General features: G+C 46.6%; 1 protein-coding gene across 1 annotated transcript; it reads left to right on the top strand.

The window, feature by feature from the left end:
* Positions 1-3,412: 3,412 nt before the first annotated feature.
* On the top strand, positions 3,413-23,399 carry LOC137906547 (multidrug resistance-associated protein 1-like). The gene is made up of 31 exons (XM_068750832.1): positions 3,413-3,454; positions 5,733-5,909; positions 6,080-6,205; positions 9,836-9,973; positions 12,208-12,330; positions 13,310-13,371; positions 13,460-13,591; positions 13,934-14,140; positions 15,608-15,785; positions 16,206-16,367; positions 16,445-16,537; positions 17,011-17,214; positions 17,302-17,448; positions 17,583-17,670; positions 18,196-18,265; positions 18,344-18,470; positions 18,560-18,736; positions 18,820-18,987; positions 19,061-19,244; positions 19,355-19,439; positions 19,538-19,655; positions 20,002-20,209; positions 20,326-20,636; positions 20,911-21,110; positions 21,205-21,331; positions 21,468-21,569; positions 21,725-21,871; positions 21,978-22,136; positions 22,305-22,471; positions 22,582-22,776; positions 22,931-23,399. Exons 1-31 carry the CDS (start codon positions 3,413-3,415, stop codon positions 23,037-23,039), a joined length of 4,533 nt encoding a protein of 1,510 aa, XP_068606933.1. The 3' UTR covers positions 23,040-23,399.
* Positions 23,400-23,442: the final 43 nt, after the last annotated feature.

Here is a 23,442-nt window from a genome sequence, read left to right as displayed (position 1 = left end):
AACTAATTTTGTCCCATCCCAGTTTTTATTCCTCTGTTTCCAGGTTTTCATGCTACGCCGAGCCAAACATCTGCAGGTGGTGATTTATATTAGAGGGAACAATGGCATCATTTCTATTAGGAAGTGTCATTGAGAAGCAAAGTGTGCGTTGAACGGTTTCGCAGTAACTTCGAGTATTTGGACTTCTCACGATTGAGTCCTCAGCAGCAAGGTGGCTCATGTCTTTCACAGAGGCCTGTGAGACGGGTCCAGAAAGTGCAACATGAAGAAGCACCATAAACACACATGCAGTCTTTTTCTCATCATCTCATGAGCAGCATAGATATTTGCAGCCGTCCTGCTGACAGACGTGAAACAGTTAGAATTAAGGTTAATCTCAGAGCGAAGGCCCGCGGGGGCAGAGTATAAGATGGCACTGTGGGTAAAAGCTGGCGGGGGTGAGCGGAAGAAAAAGCCCCGATGTAATTGCTTGCGTAGGCTGATGCCTCCGAATTGACTGGCTGCACTGGGGCTCATTTAAGGTGCTTATTTAAGAGCTAAGAGAGGAAAAAAAACATACAGGACAGATATTTTGCTGACTTCTTTCTTAATTTGCTTTAGACCCCTCCCTTTGCTTTGCTGCTGCTAAATTTGTCCCCTCCCACACACACACTTGCTCAAACGTAAGAAGCCAAAATGACACCATTATTTTGACTAGACTGTTTTTCCTCCCAGTGAGAGAAGCCAGAGGAAGTGTAGGTGACCTGGACTGGTTAACCACTGCTTTACCACGGGTTGGTTGGGGCACTGCCACCCCCGCAGCCACCCTGTGCATCCACCGCCTGCCAGGTCCACATTACTACTACTACATGCCACGACCGCAAGTGGCCCCGGTCCAGTGGCAGCCTCCCATTGGGTCATTGCTGAGCACTTTCTACTCCCTCTATTGGTGTAAACAGTCTGGCCGTCGTCTGGCACGGAGCTCGTTGGGGTCGTATTTACGGGCCAAACAAGCGTGTGTTTTTGCGTGTGAACTTATTTTGGGCCTGCACCGGTCGCTTGCACAGCGACATGGTCTTCGTTGCGCGTGCACGACTCTGCATGTGTTGTTGTTGCGCTGCTTTTTCTCCGTGATTTGCAACACATTCAACCTCAAGAGCTTGTCTGGCACCAATCAGCTGAAGAGTCTTGGCTCAAACGCTGCAGAGAAGCTTTTTTGTTTCATAAGGCAAGAGGGTTGATATGAAACCATTTTGCTTCCAAATCAAAATAGACACATTCGTGTTTGCATGCTTACCAACAAGCCTTATGGAAAAGACTCGCGAGAAAAGCACACAAGGATTTAATGATAGTGCATGCCGTACACTCGGTCCTCGGGAGACCACATGGCATCGGGCCGCTATCACACATGCCTAAAAAGTTCCTCTCGCAATCATAAGGTCCGGATGTTGTCATCTGTCTACCGTTAATTAGAAAGGACAAACATACCAGCCACAGAGATTCAAGCATGACAATAGTGTCAGTAAAAACAGTCAGGAAGCCAGAGGACAGTGTCTGTATGCTGTAATTTGGGACAAAAAAGGTGTCCTGTAAACTCTACTGGGACACGCATACACAATCCACCCCATCCCACTGGTTGCGGAACACTGCTTGAGGTGTTTCGGGCCATTTCATGGTGGCATGACAATCCGCTCAGACTGGAGGACTGAGACATAACACAATAGCTGGTTAGACTGTGGCTATGTTTTTTGTTTAGTGCTGTCTGACAGTTCCATTAGTCTTTGCTGCATTCATTGATTTATTTCCTCTTCATCCCCCGATCAGTCTGTGCTGGAGTCGGCAGGATAAACTCCAAAGGTCATTTTGAACGACCTTCGGCACATCCATCAGTTGATTTTTTGTTTTTTTTGTTTTTAACAACAGTTGTAATTTCAGTTTAATATTATGATCCAACATTTAAAAATAATTTCATTTAAAAACGAGAAAAGCAATCGGAGAGCACAGACCTCTGCCAAGCAGCTCATTCCCCTCCCTGGATTGACACCGTCCAGATGGTGATCTGGATCAACAGGTTCTAGATTTTTCTTGGTATCTGCATACACCAACCATGAAAAGTGAATCAGAGTTTATTTTTAATCCATAAATGGGTTTTAATGTTAAAATGTAATATTTTTTCCTGACCTTATTCTGGATCAGATCCAGAAGACATTCTTGCATGATAGTTCATATCGGACCCCTTTATCACTGTGATGTCTGGTGAGTGAATTGAATGCAGATTTGACAAGATATTATATTTTTTTTCAAGCCTCCATTATAAGTAAATTGGAAAATTCAGATTTTTTTGTATCCAGAATGGTATCCGGATCGCTCTCAAAATCGAATAGGATTTAACTTAGACCAAGACCCATCTTCAGATTTGGTTTCATCAAGATCCATCCAGAAGTTTTTTCTGTAATCTGCTAACAGACAGACAGACAGACACACAGACAGACAAAAACATCACCTCCTTGGTGGAGGTAATGAATTCACGTGTCAGTTACTTGAGTCTCACCGTCTTGCAGCGGTGGCTGGAGTGCAGCACTAAAAACTCTCGCCAGAGGAGCCGAGAAGCATGAAGTGATGACTCATTTCTAAAAGAATAATAATCTCTTCTTTTCTTTTTTTTTTTTTTTTTTTTTGCACATGGCAAGACGCAGGATCTGGTGGTGGTCTGCCTCTCTGCCGAACTTTCCATGTTTCGTCTCTGCGGTGAGGATTGCTCCCAGTCAAGGCGGTGTCATACTTTCCTGCACATCTGCTGTTGCTGAAGTTCCCCCCCCCCCCCCCCCCGTGTCTTGACCAGGGTGACCGTCATCACGCCACTCTGATGCTTTTCTGCAGACTACAAAGAGTTTGAAGGTCACATGCTTTATTTTATTCAATATGTCCTTGTAAATCATTTCAGTATAGCAGCAACACATTCACGTCCTTAGGGGAGTAGCTGTGGTGTTCTGATTGAAAATCACCAGATGAGGGAGTGACGAGAGGGGTGGGAGAGAAAGAGAGCGAGAGAGAGAGAGAGAGAGAGAGAGAGAGAGAGAGGGAGAGGGAGAGATTTCAACCCACCCAAAAAGGAGACACACTCATAAACAGCAGGCAGACCGAGCGAGAGTCAGAAAGACGCAGGAGCAGGGAGGAAAGCAGAAAAAGGCATTTCACTGAGAGAAAATGTTTTATTAAAAGGAAGGAAAAGTTTCCCAGAAACACGAATAAACGCAGCCATCCAACCAGACAAACACAGCAAGCCGCCAGCAGGCACAGAGGAGAGGTCTGATCAGGACACACTCTTTTACTCTGTTCCTCCCCGCATACACACACGCCGGTACCGGTGTGAGGAGCGGTGCCGATCAGCGCCAGCAAGCGAGGCTTCGGGAAGAAAGAAGCAAGCAAGTGGATGGATGACTTTTGCAGACTCAGTGGCCTGGACCCTCTGTGGGTGAGTTGACCGCCGCTGAGCTGATGATTACTATGATCTGCCTATCATAATAATTCATTCATAAGAGTTTGATCGTTGGGGAATGTCAGACATACTTCTGTCTTTTGGTTAATCCTGATCAACGATGGGTTTTCATTCATTACACATTTGGCCAAATTAGCATGCTGGTGAAAAGGCTTTTTGCATTGTCCGATACCAAATTATAGAATAGTAGAATGAGGAAGACCACGTTTGGGAGGTGAAGAGGAGGAGGTTGAACTATAATGTAATGTAACCTGTAATCCACGCGCATTGATTTCTCACGTGGAGCGCACCAGGAGTTTACCCCAAAGCGGGTCCAAAGGAGAGGCTTCACCTTTGAACCATGTCTTTCATCACTGCCCGGTGATTCAGCGCAACCAGTTGCTTTGAGATCACACTGGTTGAGCTGATGTTATTGGCAAAGCAGACTCGTACATGAGCAAACCTCCACGTTCTGAGTCCCGGGCCAAAGACAGACGACTGGCCTCCATCCAGCTGGACTGCCACAATTATTAAATGCATGAATTCGCTTCCCACTTTCCTCCTTTTGTCTTTTCCTCTCTCTCTCTCTGTCTCTATGTATCTGTTTCTCATTACTGCTCTTGCAAAACAGCAAAACAATGGCCATCAAACTTTGTTCAGGATGTTAAAATAGAGCTGTGCATTGTGCAGCTCTCTTTGCCGTGCTGGTGCAATGAACAGATGCTACATACAGCATCCATCACAACGTCTAGGTAATGTCTTCATCTTATGTCGGCTACAAAGTACCATTGGTTTGTTTTTTAAGCGAAGTAGTCGACCTTTCACATTCTCTTTGAATACCATCATTGCTCTCGGGTAGCATCAGGAATTTATTTGGCTCCAATACTATAATCAACTTGCACGGCCCAGCTCAGCAGAAGAGACCCCCCAAAACACAATGCATGCAAACTTTCCAGGGTAGAGAAGGTGGCGATTTAGGCGCTAGAAGGAATTCATTTTCTTTCAAATCACTGTAATATGACAAGCAGGACAAAGTCAAGACAAAACATTCAGGAGCAGCTTTTGATGTCTGAGTGCAAGAATTCAACTATCTTATTAGATAACGAGTTGCATTACATCCGGTTCTAGGCTCTATCAAATAGAGGCTGGAAGTGGACATTCAGCAGATTTACTTACAGGTCACTGTCTTTCAGAGAGGGAGAGAAAAATACGTACCTGACAGCTGCTGGTATGTCCAAGTTTACCGAAGCCCCCGCAGCCAAAGGGGAGAGTCAGCAGCAAAATGCACATGAAAGGGGGGGGGTTGAAAAGGTTTCTCACATAAAAGTGCTCTGCTCATCCCTCTGCCATTGGCCACAGGACTCATGCAAGTCTGCAAAAGTCGCCCCCCCCCCCCCCCCCCTCACCGCCTCAAGAGATTTATCACTTAAGAGGATTTTGGTACATTGGTGGCGCTCACAGGGAACACGAGTGTACGGTATGCGCAAATGGTGCATTCATCACACAATGACCACCTTTCTTATGAAGAGTGATGTCAGACAAAGAACCGTGAGGGTAACAAGTACGCTACACTCAATGAGAACCCCTGCCCCTCTGGGGGGTAGACCAGCATCCAGCAGCATCCAGCAGCATCCCGCTGCCTGCACCACATCGCAGATCACTGGGTGGACTGGCTTTTACGTAATTATCCTGCAGCTGCCACCAATTGTGGCCTCTCTCCCTTATCCCGTTTAGGAGAAGAACCAGAGTGCTGCGCCATGGTAGGGGCTGAAAAACCGCTTCCCGCGGTGAGTCCGCAGGGCAGCCTCGTTAGCACAGTCAGACACCCTGCCCCTCATTAGGGCAGCAAAGCGATAAACACGGGAAGCAAGAAAACAACAAGCCACTTAGCTTCTCATGGTCCTTTAGATGAATGCCCGCTCGCCCGCCTCGCCTGCCGTTGCGCAAGCTCAAACTTTTAGCCGCTTTCGCCAAGCACGCCATGTTTGTGTGTAAGTTTATCATTTATAGCCTTCATTAGTGGTATAATCCTCGCCCTTACATTTAATGGATCGACAGCTCACAGTGTCCCGCTCAAATTAGGAATTTTAACCAGAAAGAATTCCAAAGCTACCTGGGTTTTTTAGCATAAAACACCGTCTCCGGGTTCCGACTCCATCGGGCCGGGCCCCGGCACATCTTTTGTGACTTGCTGGGCCTTCAGATGTAGATCCTGCATCAACTCCGGATTCTCTGGACTGAGCTTCTAACATTCTTATTGTCTCCTTCTTTTCAGGATTGGAATCGTACATGGTACACGACCAACCCAGACCTGACCCAGTGTTTCCAGAACACGGTGTTGGTGTGGGTCCCCTGTATCTACCTGTGGGTTTTGGCTCCGCTCTACTGCCTTCACCTCTACTGCCACGGCTGCGGACGCATTTGCATGTCCTGCCTCTGCACCACCAAGATGGTGAGACTTCGAGCAACGTCCACTAGCCTTCCGTCTACCGTTCCAGACCCTTCAGTCTGCCGTTCCAGACCTTGCATGCTGATGTTTGAGAAATATTTTGGCTAGCAATGAACTTGCAGCTATTCAGAAGGTTTCTCAAATCAGTTCTATGTTTTTAATGTCCTCCTTAGGCTTTGGGTTTCCTGCTGGCCTCATTTGGCTTTGTGGAGTTCTTCTACATCCTGCTGGAGAGTGGCCAGGAGATCGAGCACCATATCGTCTTCCTACTCAGTCCCATCATACGCAGTATGACCGTGGTAAATACTTTTTCAGAATTTTACTCTCATGTTCACCCCGCGTTTTTGAACTGCAACCGGCCCTCGCCTACCTTCTATGAACCTTACGTCTGTGTATCAAAGGTAGATGTTATTGGCATCGGTCAATTTGCTTATTCTTCTGTCTAAAAAAGTCTAAACAATCTAAAAAAAAGTATATTTGTATGAATTCTTATAGCCTGCCAAGGGTCCTTGTGTCATAATCTCACAGAGTACCAATGCATCCACAATTTGAGTACAGAAACCAATACCCCTGATTTGAACCTTCAACCTACGACTCATCATTTGACCTCCTGAGCTGCTTTGGGCCAAAGAGATTTCTGGAATATGTCAGTCTGGGTCCCGTTGGGCTAAAAATCAAACTGCTGACAGATGAATGTTGACCTACGCTGAGTTGGCCAGACACATAAGTGCAAAGATGCACAACCAGAGATAGATTTATCATGTTGCAGGCAGTGCAAACATTACAGTAACCTGTAAACACGGCCTGTATTTGACCATCGCTTATCAGAGCGCGGAGCAGAGTTCGCCGGTTATGCAAAGTTACTCTTTGATGTGGATTCAGTGCACCGAAGTGCATGGAAAGTTTCCAGCGAATGGGAGAAACTTCATGTCATGGATTTGTTTCCAAATTATGTGATATCATTAGATGTCAGGCTGAGCGGACAAAAATTGGTGCACGCTCGTAAGTGCGTGGTCCGAGTGTGCCCTCTTCATTGATCGAGTCAGATTTAGTGTTGGCACCTCGACCAATCATGTGCGTTAAAGTTCATTTGAATCTGTTTCAAACTTCGGGTTCATGTTTGGAAACATAAAAGTACTGACTAGAAAGTTGATGACACACAAATGCAGCCTGCGTTGGGCTCCCGTTTCTGCAGGTGTGGCGTCGGACCAGGAGATTTGATGCCAGCTCCGTCTCTGAGCGGCATCGCTCTCATCAAAACTATATTTAAGGTGCAGCTTGTTGAATGTTGCAATGCCTCCACATTTCGACAAACCATTCATTTAATTTCGATCAGAGGAAGAACTTGACGTTCTGATGGAACAAAGTCACGACCAAAATCCGTATGTGCAAATCAGCTATGAATTAAAACAGCTAAACAACTTATCAACACTTTCTGATATTTACAACTGCTTGTCTTTTCTCCCGTTTAGATCAAATTATAACTCCCCCCCCCTTACCACAATCAGTGTGGGATGAGGGGTGGGCTACAGCATTATTTACAGAAGATAAGTGTTAGTATGCGATCAAAGAAATGTTTTCAGTGGCGTATGTTGATATGGTTGAACGTGGTTGTTTCTTACCCCCTGCTTATTTCCATCGGATTTTAAATGATGCATAGATGATGTCTAGGAGCAAAGAGGGGAAGAGATGCAGACCGCAACATGGGCGGTGTAGCAAGCTCTAAGTGATGTTTATGCTCAGCTTTAAGAATTATAATGCAGAACAAGAGTGCTGAGTCCATATCGGAAGGGTTGCTGCAGCCCGGGAAGCCTCCAGGCCTGACTCATAGAGCCCTAGAGCCCCTCACAAAGCGTCCTCTCTCTGCAGCTGCACACAGGTCGAGCTCAGTCTGAGCCGCCGAGTCAGACAGCCTTTCCCACCTGCGGTCTTTTCAGACTCCAGAGTAAATAAAAATACACTGAGGCATCTCTTGTGTTGAGGGGCTATTCATTTTAAAAAAGAGAGAGGTTATCCAGGATATCATTTTCTCACCGTGCAACAAACATCTCCTGAATCCTGTTAAGTGAATGTCATTATTTGTAAACCTATTTTCCTTGTTATTCTCACGATGTTGATTGTCACCCACCGACTTCCCGTTTTCAGGGGTGCCTGTCCAGAACACAGTCCTCTTGTTTCCCCGACCGACCTGTTTTGTTGTCCTTTAAGACAAGTTAATATGGAAATGGTTCTGCCCGAGTCCATCAGTCCACAAATGGATTATGGTCACTATTGATGAAACATGACTATAATCAGTAAGAAATAAAACTCAGTTTCCATCCCCAGCACTGAAAACTTCCCAAGTAATTACAAGGTTGGGTTTTGATTGGTTGGAGGGAGTGCTCTAAGGGGCATGGTCCTCCTCCTATAGGGCAGCTTTGCAGTTCCTCTGTTCAGGTTTAAATTGGGGTTCAACCTCATCATTTTAAGCCTCAAACTAAGACATAAAGTTTTTTCTCTGATGGGCTCGACATATGATGGGTCTGTTAGCATTCTCTTGATCGATCCTAGAGGGGGGGGGGGACTTGTGGCTCAGCTTTGAACGAGCGGTAAAAACTGTCTTGACCGAACTGATCATTATGTTCAAATCAACAAGTAATCAAATGAGTGTGTGATGGAAAAGGCATCGCTCAAAATTACTCGATTTGAATGACTGAATTTCTGAACAGAATTTTCATTGGCTGTCATTTCCTGCCGCTGTTTTAGCATCTTTCAGCTTATATTCGGCTTTACAATGTGCAGAGTTGCTGCTTCGGGTTCGCTTTCATTGCCATTATTTTCCAAAAATAGAAAATGCCTCCTGTACAGCACCTACCAGCTGACTGACAAAATTAGCAAGTGAGCATTTAGCAGCTATACAGGCAGCTACAGACTTTCCTCAGGCGTTGGCAAAGAGTGAATTAAAAAGAGCTTGCATTCATCAGGTGCTTCATGTTTTCTGGATCTTTGCCCTCAGGTAGCCAAAATCCATTATTGCAGGGTTTCGGTAATGTTTAGCTACTTGTGCTTGGAAGAAGTAAAGGTATTAAAGTAAAAATATACTCAGTTTATCACAATAGTACTTGTGATAGGGACATTATCAACCTTAAAAGCCGTTTACTCAGAGCCTCTCTAGCTGCAAGCCAGAGATCATGTTTGTCTTTTAGCCGCTGCTTAGAATTCTGCACACATCTTAACATCCTTTATAGCCGCTATAGATTATGACAGGACAGTGTTGTGGCTCAAAACAACCAGTGTGTAGCCTTGCACTCCATTTCTCCCCGACGATGAGCTGAAAAAAGTGACGTCTCACTTGGCAAAGCATTTGGAGAGTGAACCATTTTAGTGGTTCCACCCCAGACGCAGGACTCGTTGAAGAATAGAGAAAACAACACAGTGTTAAGTTGGGAAAGTATATAATAAGACGGTGCACTGTGTATAGGGCATGCCGCCTCCCGTTACATATGGAGAAATCAACCGGATCACATCTGCGTCTGCGGCCAGGCAGTTCCAGGGAAGTCCTTTCTCTAAGCCGCCATCAGCTGCACTGAATCAGGCCGAATGTCTTCTGTACTGTACTATTGGTACTGGCATCAGGACCAAATTCAGGAAGGACGGTGCATTTCTTTTGAGTTCATTTGAAGTGGAGCAGAGCTGGATGACATCTCGAATTTAGGCTTAGAACTGATTTTAACAATAGTATAAAGATTGTTAGGATGTCAATACGATTTATTTGAGAATAACAATTCTTGCAGTATTTGGCAGTCCTGTTTCCTGTCATTGTTATCAGCTGAGTCACTGCAGGCTGTTCAGGAACATTGCATCACCGATTTGAATTTCGATCCGTGCTGTGTGTCTAAAGTTGGGAATTCTGACATTTGTTCTGTGTGTTGCTTTGTTTTTCTCCCCAGATCCTGGCCTTATGCATCATCCAGTTGGAACGAGTGAGAGGTTGTCGTTCCTCTGTGTTTCTCTTCCTCTTCTGGGTCTTGGCTGTAGTCTGTTCTGTGGTTCCCCTCAGAGCAAAGATCCAGCTGGCCATGGATGAGGTACGTCTGTAGCCTATCATTTACAATGGGATATCAACATCTGCAGCATGCAGGATGCTCTATGGACAAAGGCTAAATAATACTGACTACGTTTGTCAGGTTTGAACTCAGTGAAGCTGCCATTCGCTGCAGAGATGTCAAATCAGGCGTAGCCCAGACGGAGTCTAGACACCAGACTCCAGCAGCACAGCTTCAGATACCTGTGTCAGCAAAGAGTGTCTATTTCATCGCCCCCAATTTCAACCAAAGTAGCCTAAAGTTAACCAAGTGTTGGAGGATGACACCACCAATTCTGGTCGAGTGCATGTGTGTTTAACTTTTCCCTTTCTTCCTGTGTCTTCGGTGAGACACTGCAATCATTGTTGTACGGGCAGAGTTTATATTTAAGCGCATGCAGCCGTAGGGCAGTTGGATTTGCATTTCTATAAACACACACACACACACACATACATATTTCTGTTTTATCGTCCTTGCTGTGACATTCCCACACTGCTTGGTGGGGGGCGTAATGGCCTTGAGATAAATTCTGGTGAGGCATGGCAGCTCTGGGTCCGGCCAGCGTTGTGTTTATGAGGCTTCGTTGCTGTAAACACAGTCAGATGGAAATCAATGAATCCACACATAATGCAAGGCAGTTTGGAATTCAGACACAGATGTTTTCATTTCATAAAAACCGCACACGTGCACGGAGAATGTATGCTCACGTTTGTCCATATTGTGTGTCTACATCTTGATGAGCCAAATTTAGAATAAACCTGGATCAAGTGTCAGATTTTCAAAAAACATCCAAATAAAGGGGTGAATCCATACATATTTTTTTTCTGTGTTTTTAAAAGAAATATTTGAGGGATAACCAAGAATTGAGTGAGAAAGTTGGGAGAGGCCATTGAATTTTATTCTTGATCTAGTGTAACCTGAGCCACACAGAGTACCACTGATTCCCAAAGCAACGTGTTCAACAGTGCGAACATAGAACTCAGGTAAGTGCAGAAACAGAACATGGAACAGGATGGCTTACAGAAAACACGAGCTGAGGAAGCTTAAAGAAATGTAATATCATTTTAACATTTCAAGAATCCAGCCGGTTCACTGTGGTTCACACAGATTCATGTGGAGTGCGGTTTGATTTAAATGTTCCGTTGGGGCTCAGGGGTATGTACCCTGTTGAGCGCCCTTTTGCTCCTGATTGATTTCCAAGATCGAAAGTATTTGAGGACAGCATGGCAGTTTTTCTTTTTTTTTCTCTCTCTCTTTCTGCCTACTCAGCAAAATGGAAAGCTGAGCATTGAAGAGTAAAGAGAGTGTTTTCAGCCGTGCTCAGACTTCAGACAGGGTTTGTTGTTACAGAGTCAGAAGTTAACTCTATTCAATGTTGGCAAATACACTAATGGTGACACCGATATAATAATAGTTAAGAGAAACTCTAATTATAAAGTATTTAAACGTGTACTTTTCACCTGGTCCATTGTTGCTGAACTGCTGATGCTGCTGTTAATGTGCTCGACATCTATAAGGAGTGTGTCACCCTGCAAGTGTGAGTTGACAGAGTTCATGATTGTGGACCTTTGATCATTTTTAGTTGCTTGACCCACATTTTTGTTGCCCACCCTTTGACTCTCCCGATGCGGCTTTTCACCATGTGGTCACCGCCGTTTGGCCCCTTCCTATCTCCTTTCTGGCCATAGCACTGCATTTTTCGGAGAAAATCATTTCTGTTGTTTACCGTGGCTCGAACTCAAGCGTGCACGCGCCGCTGCAGCGCACAACAGCGACAGCGGCGTTGGCCTCGCTGTCAACAACACCTCTGCCAAAACCCAGGAGATCTGTGGGTCAAGAATAACGTGTGGGTCTTACATTTCACAAAAGGCCTCTGAGTGGTTAATATCTCAAACAATGTGTATGCTGGGGGGAAACCCATAAAACAAATATAATAGTGCTATTGCGAAATGTGCACACAAAGCCACAGGGACTATAAATAAGGATATATATATACCACAGGATGTTGTGTGATTTAAGAAATCTTAAAGGAGAGGCAAACAGTTTCTCACCTTGTTGATGCAAGAATTACATAATTTATCTGCGGCGTGCATCAAGGTGCCAAAGAATTTCATGACACTATTTCAAAATAAAAGTCAATTTCACGCGACTCATCTATAATGTCTGAAAACAAATAAGCCGAAAGAGCCAAAGGAAACTAGAGCCGTCTGCTTAATCTGCCTTTTCTTGCTCCGCAGGGAATCGCCTCTGATATTGTACGATACCTCGCCTTCTTCTCCTACTTCATCATCCAGCTGGCCCAGCTCTTCCTGTGTTGTTTTGCTGATCAGCCCCCAGAGGGAAAAAGCGTCTCAGAAAAGGTAGGCAGAGGCAAATATATCCAGCCCCCGTCAGAAATTGCCCCCTCAGATCGAATGCTTAGGAAAAGAAAAGGCCTGACCGCCTATCTTGTGGTTTTCAACTTTTGTCGTCATGAAACGTTCCCCCCTTTCTGGAGGAAATGATGTGATCCTCCTCCCTTTCTCCTTCCTCTCCCACTCTGTCTTCACCGCATCCAGCTTCCTGGGAGGGGTGTGTGAATCAGTGTGTGTTTCTCGTTGATCTGCTGCATACCTTCGACGGGAGGTATGCTCCCGTCGGCGCTGGATAACAGAGCGACTTGTTCTGAGAGTCCAGTGACGCAGCTCAGGCACCAAGCTGATCCGGATCTCACGGCCTGCCAAACATGGGGCTGGCAAAAATGTTTTTGAGCTCAGAATAGCAAATTGGTTCAGGACAGCTGGCAGGCGAATGAGAATGAGCCCCCCCGATCAATCAGAGAGACAGGGGACGCAACATTTCCCTGGTGACAAACAGTCAAAATAGCTGGAAAAGTCCCAGACAAACTCGCGGCTGGCGGCGAGGAGGCTGAGGGTGCAGAAGCCGCGGTCGTGGCGGACACACCCATCGGTCCGTCCTTGGTGTGTCCTCCTCTACCACCTCCCTACCCCGTACTCTGGTTAGAGTTACTCACAGGATGAAGGGAGCGTCGGTAAACACCCCGGTGAGGGGGTGGCCGGATGGAGAGGTGCCATAAAGCAGTTTGTAATGACACATTTCCACTTCGTCTGCCTTAAACCTCAAAACGTCATCTTCATCCCCCGCTAACGCTGTCCTCTGTTCTGTCCTGGGGGAGTTCACGGCCTCTGCTCCCTCCCCTCTGATGGCATTCTTAAACACAAGCGTGCCATTCAAGCATCGGCCCGAGGCCACTGCAAAGCTGTGCATGTCTCAAACGTCTCGACGTGGTGAGAGATTTCCTGTGAAATAATCCAAAGTCTGGATTGTGATCCACTGCAGAATGCCTGTCCCGTGAAAGACGCCTCTTTCCTGTCAAAGATCCTCTTCTGGTGGTTCACCGGGTAAGGTGCTTCTTTGGTGCACAGAGACGCTATAGATTGGTGGATCTCCCAGGTGATCGTGTGAGTCATCGTTGCGTTGTGTGTTCAGGCTTGTTGTGAAAGGGTATCGTTCCCCGCTGGTAGCAGAGGACCTGTGGACCCTGAGGGAGGAAGACACGTCGCACAAGATCATCTCTGAGCTGCAGCAGGATTGGACGGCTGAATGTGCACACATTCAAAAGTGAGACCTTTGATTGACATGTGACAGTTTAATGGGAGAAATGGGAACATTGGGAGACACGTACTGAACGCTGTGTAAATGTGCATTTCGTTATTGTCGGCCTTCTGATTGGTTGACTCATCTATGGTCATTTTAAAATTACGAAATGTGCAGCAGAGGAAAATCCTCCGACAGGATTAGACATTGGAGCACATGCGAGTCGTTCGTGTTTTTTATTCATCTATTGTTACAGCACAAAGGATTTATTCCATGTCAGCGCAGCACCCAGTATTCATGCAGCCAATCATTTTAGCAGCTCTTTCAGCTCTCTTGTCCTGAACCTGCGCTGTCTCCCTCCGGCAGACAGGAGAAGGCCTTGGCATCGGGGGTGGCCCTGGGGAGCAGACTGCCTGACCAGGCCCAGCTCCTCAGGAAGCTGCGCAAGGAGCAGAGTTCCGGCTTCTTCCTGCTCAGGACGCTGGCGCGCAAGTTCGGCCCGTACTTCCTGACGGGCACCCTGTGCATCATATGCCACGATGCCTTCATGTTCGCCATCCCCCAAGTCCTCAGGTGAGACTCGCAGGAAGAGTGGACGGAAGACAAAATGTCCTGTCACCGTGAATTAAGTCCAGTCATAAACAGCTGTGCTGTGATTTGACAGCGCTTGCAAATATTCGCTGCATTTCATTCCAGTCATTTTAAAGTATATTTTGCGGTGCAGGAAGTATCCTGAGAATTCCTCATTTTGTTTTGATAAAAACAGAGAAGAAAAAGGTTTTCACTAAAAGTGGTCAAACGATCAGAAGTAACCGTATCATTATATTTGGACAGAGATTTTGTTGTTGAGTTTTTAAATAGAACATCGCAGTGCTTTTTTTACCATTAACCAACCAAGTGAATCATATTAAGGGTTTGGGGCCAACATTGTTCAACATATTTATTTATAAATGATATTTTTAATGTATCTCAAGCATTAAAACTCATCCTCTTTGCGGATGATGCAAGCATATTCTATAGTAGTGATAATTATAAGGAGCTTGTAAATACTGTTAACAAGGAACTAAATGCAATAAAGTAGTGGATGGACACAAATGAATTATCTTTAAATATTAATAAAATATAGTAATGATGTTTAGTTGTCTAGTCATAATGAACAGAAGGGGGGGAAACAGCACTTTGTGTTGTATTTTGCTAAATCATAAAGTCTATAGTTGTTGTTTGATATAATTTGGAGTTTGTAACAGGGAAACTTATTATGTTTATATATTATGAGAGACACGGGATTAAATAAATTATATTCTTCCCATTCCCTTTCAGGCAAAGTTGGCATGTTATTTGTGTAAATGTGGCGAGTGCAATGTGGCACGGGTTGTGGTTGTTTTTGTTTGCGTATTTTGTCATTGCCTGAAAAAAAAGGGACGCTCCTGCCAATATTTCCACATTCCAGCTGGGACTGAAATTACTTGGATGGCCTGCACTCCAGGCTACAACAAAACTAGGTTGTGTTGTGTTTAATTTATTTTTTTATTTTTTTGGCTTGAAATGTCCAATTGAATGCAATTTAAAGGAACACGGCTTCAACGGGACAAAAAAAAACACAGCTGCAACAGAATAAAACAACTCCTCCTCATCATCTGGGATATTTCCTGCACGGTCCGATTTCGAGTGAGTTGTGAGGAAAACTCACAAAGAGGAAGCTGGCAGAAGTGAAAATGGGTCACGGCTGAGCTGCACCATCCTACTAGTCGGATTGGAATGTTGTTGACGCTCGCTCGGCACAGAATCAGTGCAAGTGTTAATTACAGCAGCGTAGGTGATACCACAGCCGGCTGTGCTCCGGTAGGACGACCAGACAGGGAGGGGAAGCTCTAAATGGCAGCAATGTTGTCGGACCACATGAAGGGAGCCGCCGGCCGGGCGTGAGGGCGGCCCTAAACCGAGCGCCGCTGAGCAACGCAGTCAACCAGCAGCCGTAAGTGGCCTCCAGGACTTCTGTTTGATGCTCATGCTGTCATTGCCCCTCGTCTTCCTCTGCAGTCTTCTTCTGGGCTTCATGAGGGACGAAGATGCTCCGCTGTGGAAGGGCTACTTCTACGCCACTCTGATGTTCTTGCTGTCCTGTCTCCAGTCCCTCTTCAACCATCAGTACATGTACGCTTGTTTCACGGTGGGAATGAGGGTGAAGACCGCTGTTATGGGCCTGGTTTACAGGAAGGTGGGTCGATGTGTGTACGGGTGTGAGTTCTAGGCACGTTAAATACACTGCAAAGGGCAAGAACATGTCGGCTGTCACGATGTGGAGAGAGGGACGAGGTACATGACAGAAAGCTGACAGCTTCCAAAAACATTATCGAGCAAAAATACTCTTAATGTTAATTTTATTCATGTTTCGAGGTGGAAAGGGGGAAAAAAACCTTTATTGATTACTCTTGAAGTTGGCATTTAATTTATTCGACTGTTTTAGTATTTGAATGTATTTCAGTACCTTTACCTCATAACTATTGATTTTTTTATAGATATTATTTTGTATTATTGTGATTATCACCCCATAACGCAATTTTAAAGCACATTTCCATTGCTGTTTCCTGAATGAGGGCATGAGAGGGTTAATACTCTGTGTCCTCATCTCCTCCAGTCTTTGGTGATAAACAGCGCTGCCAGAAGGACCTGCACCGTGGGCGAGATCGTGAACCTGGTGTCGGCAGACACGCAGAAGCTCATGGACTTTGTGGTGTATTTCAATGCCGTCTGGCTGGCTCCCATCGAAATTGCTCTTTGTCTCTTCTTTCTCTGGCAGGTATGTCAAAGCCTGTTATTCATGCACAGCTGCGCTTTCACTGAGCAGCCACTGACTTCATGCTTTATTTTATCTAGCACCTTGGCCCGTCGGCTTTGGCAGGGATCGCCACTGTCATTCTCGTTTTTCCGCTCAATGGATTCATAGCGAAGAAAAGGAGCAAGCTGCAGGTAAGAACTGTTGCAGGGATGCTTCCCGGTTCCGATCCAGGAGCCCTGGCGGCTGGCTTGTTGGGTCAGGGATGCCACAGCTGCTTTAGAGCCATGTGGGCGTTTGGCCTGAGTGGTACATTCTCCCTTGTTCTTTTTGATGTCTGCCTCATATAATGTGTTTGAGAAACAATGAAAGGAGCGAGTGGGCAGTGAGAAGACAGAACTTTTTATTCCTTTGGAAAAACAACAGACGGTTCTGTAAATTGGAATGCCCTTTTAATCGATCTTTGTCTTGAATGCGGTGACCGCATCCACGACCCTTTGTCTTTCCTAATTCTTAAAGAATTAAAAGTTCCATGTCGAGCAGGAAAACAGCTCTAGCTGTAACAAGGGTGGGGGGGGGGGGTATGTTCATAAACGCATGTATTTGCTCTCGTCTGGTAGATGTCATTGCGCGCCGATTTCAACTTAAAACTTTGTCTGATCAACAGGAGATTCAAATGAAGTTCATGGATGGCCGCATCAGACTGATGAATGAGATCCTGAATGGAATTAAGATCCTGAAGTTCTACGCCTGGGAAAAAGCCTTCCTGGAAAAGGTTCTGGGCCACAGAGAAAATGAGCTCAAAGCGCTGAAGAAGTCTCAGATCCTTTATTCCATCTCTATTGCATCCTTCAACTCGTCTTCCTTCCTGGTAAGAGCGATGCGATGGCACTGCTATGAATCAAAGTGTTCCAGGTAAAGCTGACATATAGCATTAACCCCCCCCCCCCCCTCAAAGATTGCCTTTGCCATGTTTGGAGTCTATGTGACACTCGATGACAGGAACGTCCTGGATGCACAGAAAGTCTTTGTCTCGATGGCGCTGATCAACATCCTGAAGACTCCACTGAGCCAGCTTCCATTTGCTATAAGCACATCTCTGCAGGTAGGTGACACAGTAATTGCATGCCTATGATTGGTCTGCAACCTTTTCTCCATCTGTGGTGCCAAAGGAGGTGTGTTCATGTGGTTCCGTATGACGATATAAGCCCGGTTGGCTAACCGCTGACTCCGTTTCAGGCCATGGTCTCACTGAGACGTCTGGGAAAGTACCTGTGCTCAGAGGAATTGAAAGTGGACAATGTCTCAAAGGCTCCATTGAGTTGTGGTAAGAAACCGACCCATGTGTAAACTCTTACTTCATAGGACTGAACTATGTTGTGCTGTTTGAGTCCACAGGTTGCCAAAATATGCCTGAGATCATCAGCTGTCACAATCAATATATAAATGAGCACAACAAGGTTTTGTTGTTTGTATCTGTGGGGCACCGCCGCCTTGTATGGATTATATATACTGTCACTTCCTGGGTCCTGGGAGGACGAGTAGACAGGCTAATTATAGGATGCTCCCATGTAGTGGTTGAACCTAAATCACAGCATGAAGTCAGACATAGGATTCACACAGAAATATATAAAACACACACCACACTCCTGTGTCTGTAATCTGTCAACACTTCCTCAGACATCTTGTGAAAAGCCAACGGTAATTTGTATGATTAAGTAAATGCACCCAGGTTGCACTCAGACTGGACTATTTCTCTTTTTAAAGTTTGCTTTGTCATTGAGGTTCAGAGATCGCGTCCTGTCTTCAGCGTGTGTGGCATTATTCTTCATTTTTATTCAACCTTCCTCAGACGGGGAACACGTCACGATAGAAAACGGCACCTTCAGCTGGTCTGCCGAGGGCCCGCCGTGTTTGAAAAGGTGGGTGCTTTAACAGCCGAAGAGATCGGATTCCTAAATGCACAAGGCTCATGGGAAAATGTCTCCGTTTGCTGGCAGGATCGACGTAAATGTGCCGCGAGGCTCTCTCGTCGCCGTGGTCGGACCCGTGGGCAGTGGAAAGTCATCTTTGTTGTCCGCCATGCTTGGTGAGACGGAGAAAAGAAGTGGTCGTGTTGCTGTGAAGGTGATGGACTCATATTTGTGTAAGTTCTATTCATAGATGCGGGCTTGGTCTAACAATTACAGTCTCTCTTCTGACATCTGCCTTCTCAGGGCTCCGTGGCATATGTGCCCCAGCAGGCCTGGATCCAGAACGCCACAGTGCAAGACAACATCATATTTGGCCGTGACAAACTGAAGAGCTGGTACACCCGAGTGCTGGAGGCCTGCGCGCTGCTGCCCGACCTGGACATCCTGCCTGCAGGCGATGCGACAGAAATTGGCGAGAAGGTGTGCAAAGATTGTTTTTTTTACTACGTATTTTCTTCCTGTTTCCAAATCTTCATGAACAATGAACAACTCTGTTCACGCAGGGCTTGAACCTCTCGGGTGGGCAAAAGCAGCGGGTGAGCCTGGCCAGGGCTGTGTACAGGAAGGCTGATGTGTACCTCCTGGATGACCCTCTGTCTGCCGTCGATGCACACGTCGGTCAGCACATCTTTGACAAAGTCATAGGACCAAAGGGAGTCCTTCGAGATAAGGTAATGCATGTGACCAAAGCGCAGTGCAAGCTATTAAACAGCAAACTTACAAACGCTCGCACTGTCTACATAGACCCGCATCCTGGTGACCCACGGGATGAGCTTCCTGCCGCAGGCCGACCATATCCTCGTGCTGGTCGATGGAGAAATCACAGAGAGCGGCTCCTATCAGGAGCTCCTCAGTCGCCATGGCGCCTTTGCCGACTTCATCCACACCTTTGCCAGGGCAGAGCGAAAAGAGAGCGCCATACAGAGAGGTGGGGCGCCGTTGCTGCGTGAAATCAGTCCAATGTTTTAGTTCCTTCAGTTCTTAATTCTTACATGTTCTATTAAAACCGTTGAAACTGAAGCTCTGGTTTTCTGGCAGCTGGATCCAGGCGGTCCAACGCTCGGCTCAGCATGGTCGACTTCATGCCTTTCTCCAGAGATCTCTCACAGGAGCAGCTCATTGGGTAGGCAAACATGTGAATTGTAAAGCTGTCATAAAACTCTTTGGCATCCCAAGCATCCTTCTTACGAAACTGACCTCTGGCCTCTCCGTGTCCTCCAGGGGCGACACCACTAATGCCAACCTGCAAAATATGGAGCCTGTCCCTGAAGCAGAGCAGGAAGCAACGCCAGAGGACTTGGGCAAACTGACTGAGGTGGATAAGGCCCGCACCGGAAGAGTGAGTCTGAAAAAAGCATTGAGATTCACCTCCGCTGGTGTGAATCTAGCCATTAATGGCGGCAGATTTTATTCCATTTTTTTTGCTTCAAAGCTATTCATGCGTCAGAGAAGTTTTTGGAAGTCGTTTTCTCACCCAATTTACTGCCTTTGTTGTTGAAGCATGCGCCACAATGCCACGCCTACTTGCACCACACAAATTCAGGTGAACAAAGTTAACATTGAGGTGCGCAATTACAAAATATTACCTTCAAAAGTCAGTAAAAAGCAAAAGCAGTGATAGAAGACTTTTGACATTTCACCATCTTGTTGAGGTCGACTGCTGCTCATGCCTTCTTCTCCAACAGGTTACCCTGGCGATGTACCAGAAGTACTTCAAGACCATCGGCTTAGCCATCATCATTCCCATCGTCTTCCTGTATGCCTTTCAGCAAGGCGCCTCATTGGCCTACAACTACTGGCTCAGCCTGTGGGCGGACGATCCCGTTGTTAACGGCACCCAGCTCGACACAGACCTGAAACTGACCGTCTTTGGCGCGCTGGGTTTTGTTCAAGGTCAGTTAGCATTATTAGCATGTAGCATGATGAAACATGAGGCATGCAGGTACGCTTCCTCTCGTTTGTTTCACCCTCGGCCCCCATCTGATGAAATGTCTTTCCCTTCTTCTCAGGCGTCGCCATCTTCGGAACAACCGTCGCCATCTCCATTTGCGGCATCATCGCCTCTCGCCACTTGCACGTGGACCTGCTGACCAACGTCCTGCGCTCTCCGATGTCTTTCTTTGAGCGCACGCCGAGCGGCAACCTGCTCAACCGCTTCGCCAAGGAGATAGACGCCATCGACTGCATGGTCCCCGACGGCTTGAAGATGATGCTGGGCTACGTCTTTAAGCTCATGGAGGTCTGCATCATCGTGCTGATGGCGACGCCGTTTGCAGCCGCCATCATCGTGCCACTCGCTCTCCTTTACGCCTTTGTCCAGGTGCACTTCTCCGCCGTTTGAACACGCAGTCAGAATTTTGCTCTTTGTGTATTGTTTGAGCGCAATGAGCCAGAGGGCGGGCGAGCGAGAGTCAGGTTCCCTTAAAGGGTGTTCTTGGAACGCTGCAGCTCTCAAATCAACACTGTTGATTTTGCGGCTCATTTGTGTTTCGCTGACGCCTGCGTCACACACATTCGCTTTGGATAGCGGGAAAGTCCTCGCTGTCGGTTTGGCTCATTAAAGCTGGTTTTGTTTTTTCCACTGTGTCCTCCAGAGTTTCTACGTTGCCACATCCTGCCAGCTGCGGAGGCTGGAAGCCGTGAGCCGCTCGCCCATCTACACCCATTTCAACGAGACGGTGCAAGGCGCCAGCGTCATTCGAGCCTTTGGCGAGCAGCCCAGGTTCATCGTACAGGCCGATGAGAGGGTCGACTTCAATCAGACCTCGTACTTCCCCAGATTTGTGGCCACCCGGTGAGACGCCTGATGACGAGGATGAGCTTTCATTTCATTCTATGGGCGATGAGGACGGTTTGATGAACTATCTGAATCGATGGCACGTCCACAGGTGGCTGGCGGTCAATCTGGAGTTCATTGGCAACGGTGTGGTGTTAGCTGCTGCCATTCTCTCTGTGATGGGGAAAAACACGCTGAGCCCAGGCATCGTTGGCTTGGCTGTTTCACATTCCCTGCAGGTAAGATTCACACATACAGCAGCACTCGGGCAGAGAATGTGAAATGTACCTTATATGCACGTGGCTTTGCTCAGACCGCAAATGCCTTTTCAGTGCAGGAGAGAAAAGGATCTAAATGAAACCTCGGATATTTCAGGTGACTGGAATCCTGAGCTGGATTGTGAGATCCTGGACCGATGTAGAAAACAACATAGTTTCTGTGGAGAGAGTCAATGAGTATGCTGAGACGGCTAAAGAGGTCAGTATCGCCACCGCGCATGCAGCCACACTACAGGAAGTTGGGTTCAACGTCTCTGCGGGTGCTGCATTAGCAAGAAATCACAATCTAGATGCTAAATTCTAAAAACCTGTGCAACAGGAGGGCTTTTAGTTCTCTGCCATTGTCTCATTCAGGCTAGTTGGAGCATAGAGGACAGTCCGTTGCCCCTAACCTGGCCTCAGAGAGGTTCTCTAGAGTTCCAGGACTACGGGTTGCAGTACCGGAAAGGCCTCGAGTTGGCTCTGAAGGGCATTACTCTGAATATTCATGAAAGAGAGAGGGTGAGTCACCTTGAATGAGGAAGCAAGCCTGGTTCCGGATCATTTTGACTGCTTGATTTGCAAAATGACATCATTCATAGATTCTGAATGAAAACCTCTTTTCCAGGTCGGAATTGTGGGAAGGACGGGAGCGGGAAAATCCTCACTTGCACTGGCAATCTTCAGAATCTTAGAGGCAGCAAAGGGAAAGATCTTCATAGATGGAATCGACATCGCGAGCATTGGACTCCACGATCTCCGATCACGCATTACTATCATTCCTCAGGTACAGCAGTGGGACTAACAGAAAGCGAGGCCTGGCGTTCATCACGTAAACTGTTTGCAATAGCTGCGACCCGTATCCACGATAAAATAAACCGCTCTAGATTACAAAAATCCCTTTGTGAAACTGGACAGTTGGGTGACGGACAACATCTGCCGTCCTCTCTCCCAGGACCCCGTGCTGTTCTCTGGCTCCCTTCGGATGAACCTCGACCCCTTTGACTTCTACACCGATGAGGAGGTGTGGCGTTCCCTGGAGCTTGCTCACCTCAAAAACTTTGTGGCTAATCTGCCTGACAAGCTCAACCACGAATGCTCAGAGGGCGGAGAAAACCTCAGGTGCAAACGAGTTCACCGACATGACACATGCTGGGCAGATGGACCGCGAGGCTTTATAACTATGGAATAGAATCTGACAAATGATTCTGTCCCTCGTTTTCTTTGTGCAGCCTGGGACAGCGCCAGCTGGTCTGCCTGGCCAGGGCCCTGTTGAGGAAAACTAAGATCCTGGTTTTGGACGAGGCCACAGCTGCCGTGGATCTGGAGACAGACACGCTCATTCAGTCCACCATCCGCACACAGTTTGAAGACTGCACAGTCCTGACAATCGCTCACCGCCTGAACACCATCCTGGACTACACCAGGTAATATTACAATACTGGTGTAGTCAATTTTTCATTTAAGTTCATTGACCAATGCTAATATCGTTGTCTTTAAATTTGTTAAAACACGTTTTTGCAAAACGTTTCAAAAGTCCGGCTCTGAAAACAGATTCCAACGTTTCCTGCCTCTTCACAGAGTGATCGTCATGGACAAAGGCCACATCACTGAAATGGACTCTCCGGCCAACCTCATCGCACAGCGGGGACAGTTCTACCGGATGTGTCAGGAGGCTGGGCTGGTCTAGGTCTCCTCTGGGATGAAGTTCTAGTGCGCAGATGTGTCAACCTACTTGTGTGGCTCTCCAACACACTTTAAATAAGACCATTCCACGCCTTGTGGCAGCTCAAAACTCTTCTCCCCATGTGGGCATTGCCAAAGAATCTCAAGAGCGGCTGCTGATACAGTCGCTATATGCTGGGGGGATTTTTTTTAAATACATGGACATGGTGTGGGTCAGGAAAAGCATTGTTAACCTCAGATGAAGAACATTCAGAGGAAAGCTAAAGTGGATTGTTGAGTCGTAGAGCTCTAAATTATGTATATAAACTAGTGCAGTCAGTTTATTCCATGAAAGGGTTAAGCAAAGAGCTGGAATGAAAGACAACCACAAATATTAAAGATTTTCATTCTCTTTATGAATGGGAGCT

Source organism: Brachionichthys hirsutus, chromosome 17 (genome assembly GCF_040956055.1).
Source record: "Brachionichthys hirsutus isolate HB-005 chromosome 17, CSIRO-AGI_Bhir_v1, whole genome shotgun sequence".
Lineage (NCBI taxonomy): Eukaryota > Metazoa > Chordata > Actinopteri > Lophiiformes > Brachionichthyidae > Brachionichthys > Brachionichthys hirsutus.
This window is presented reverse-complemented; position numbering and strand designations above follow the sequence as displayed.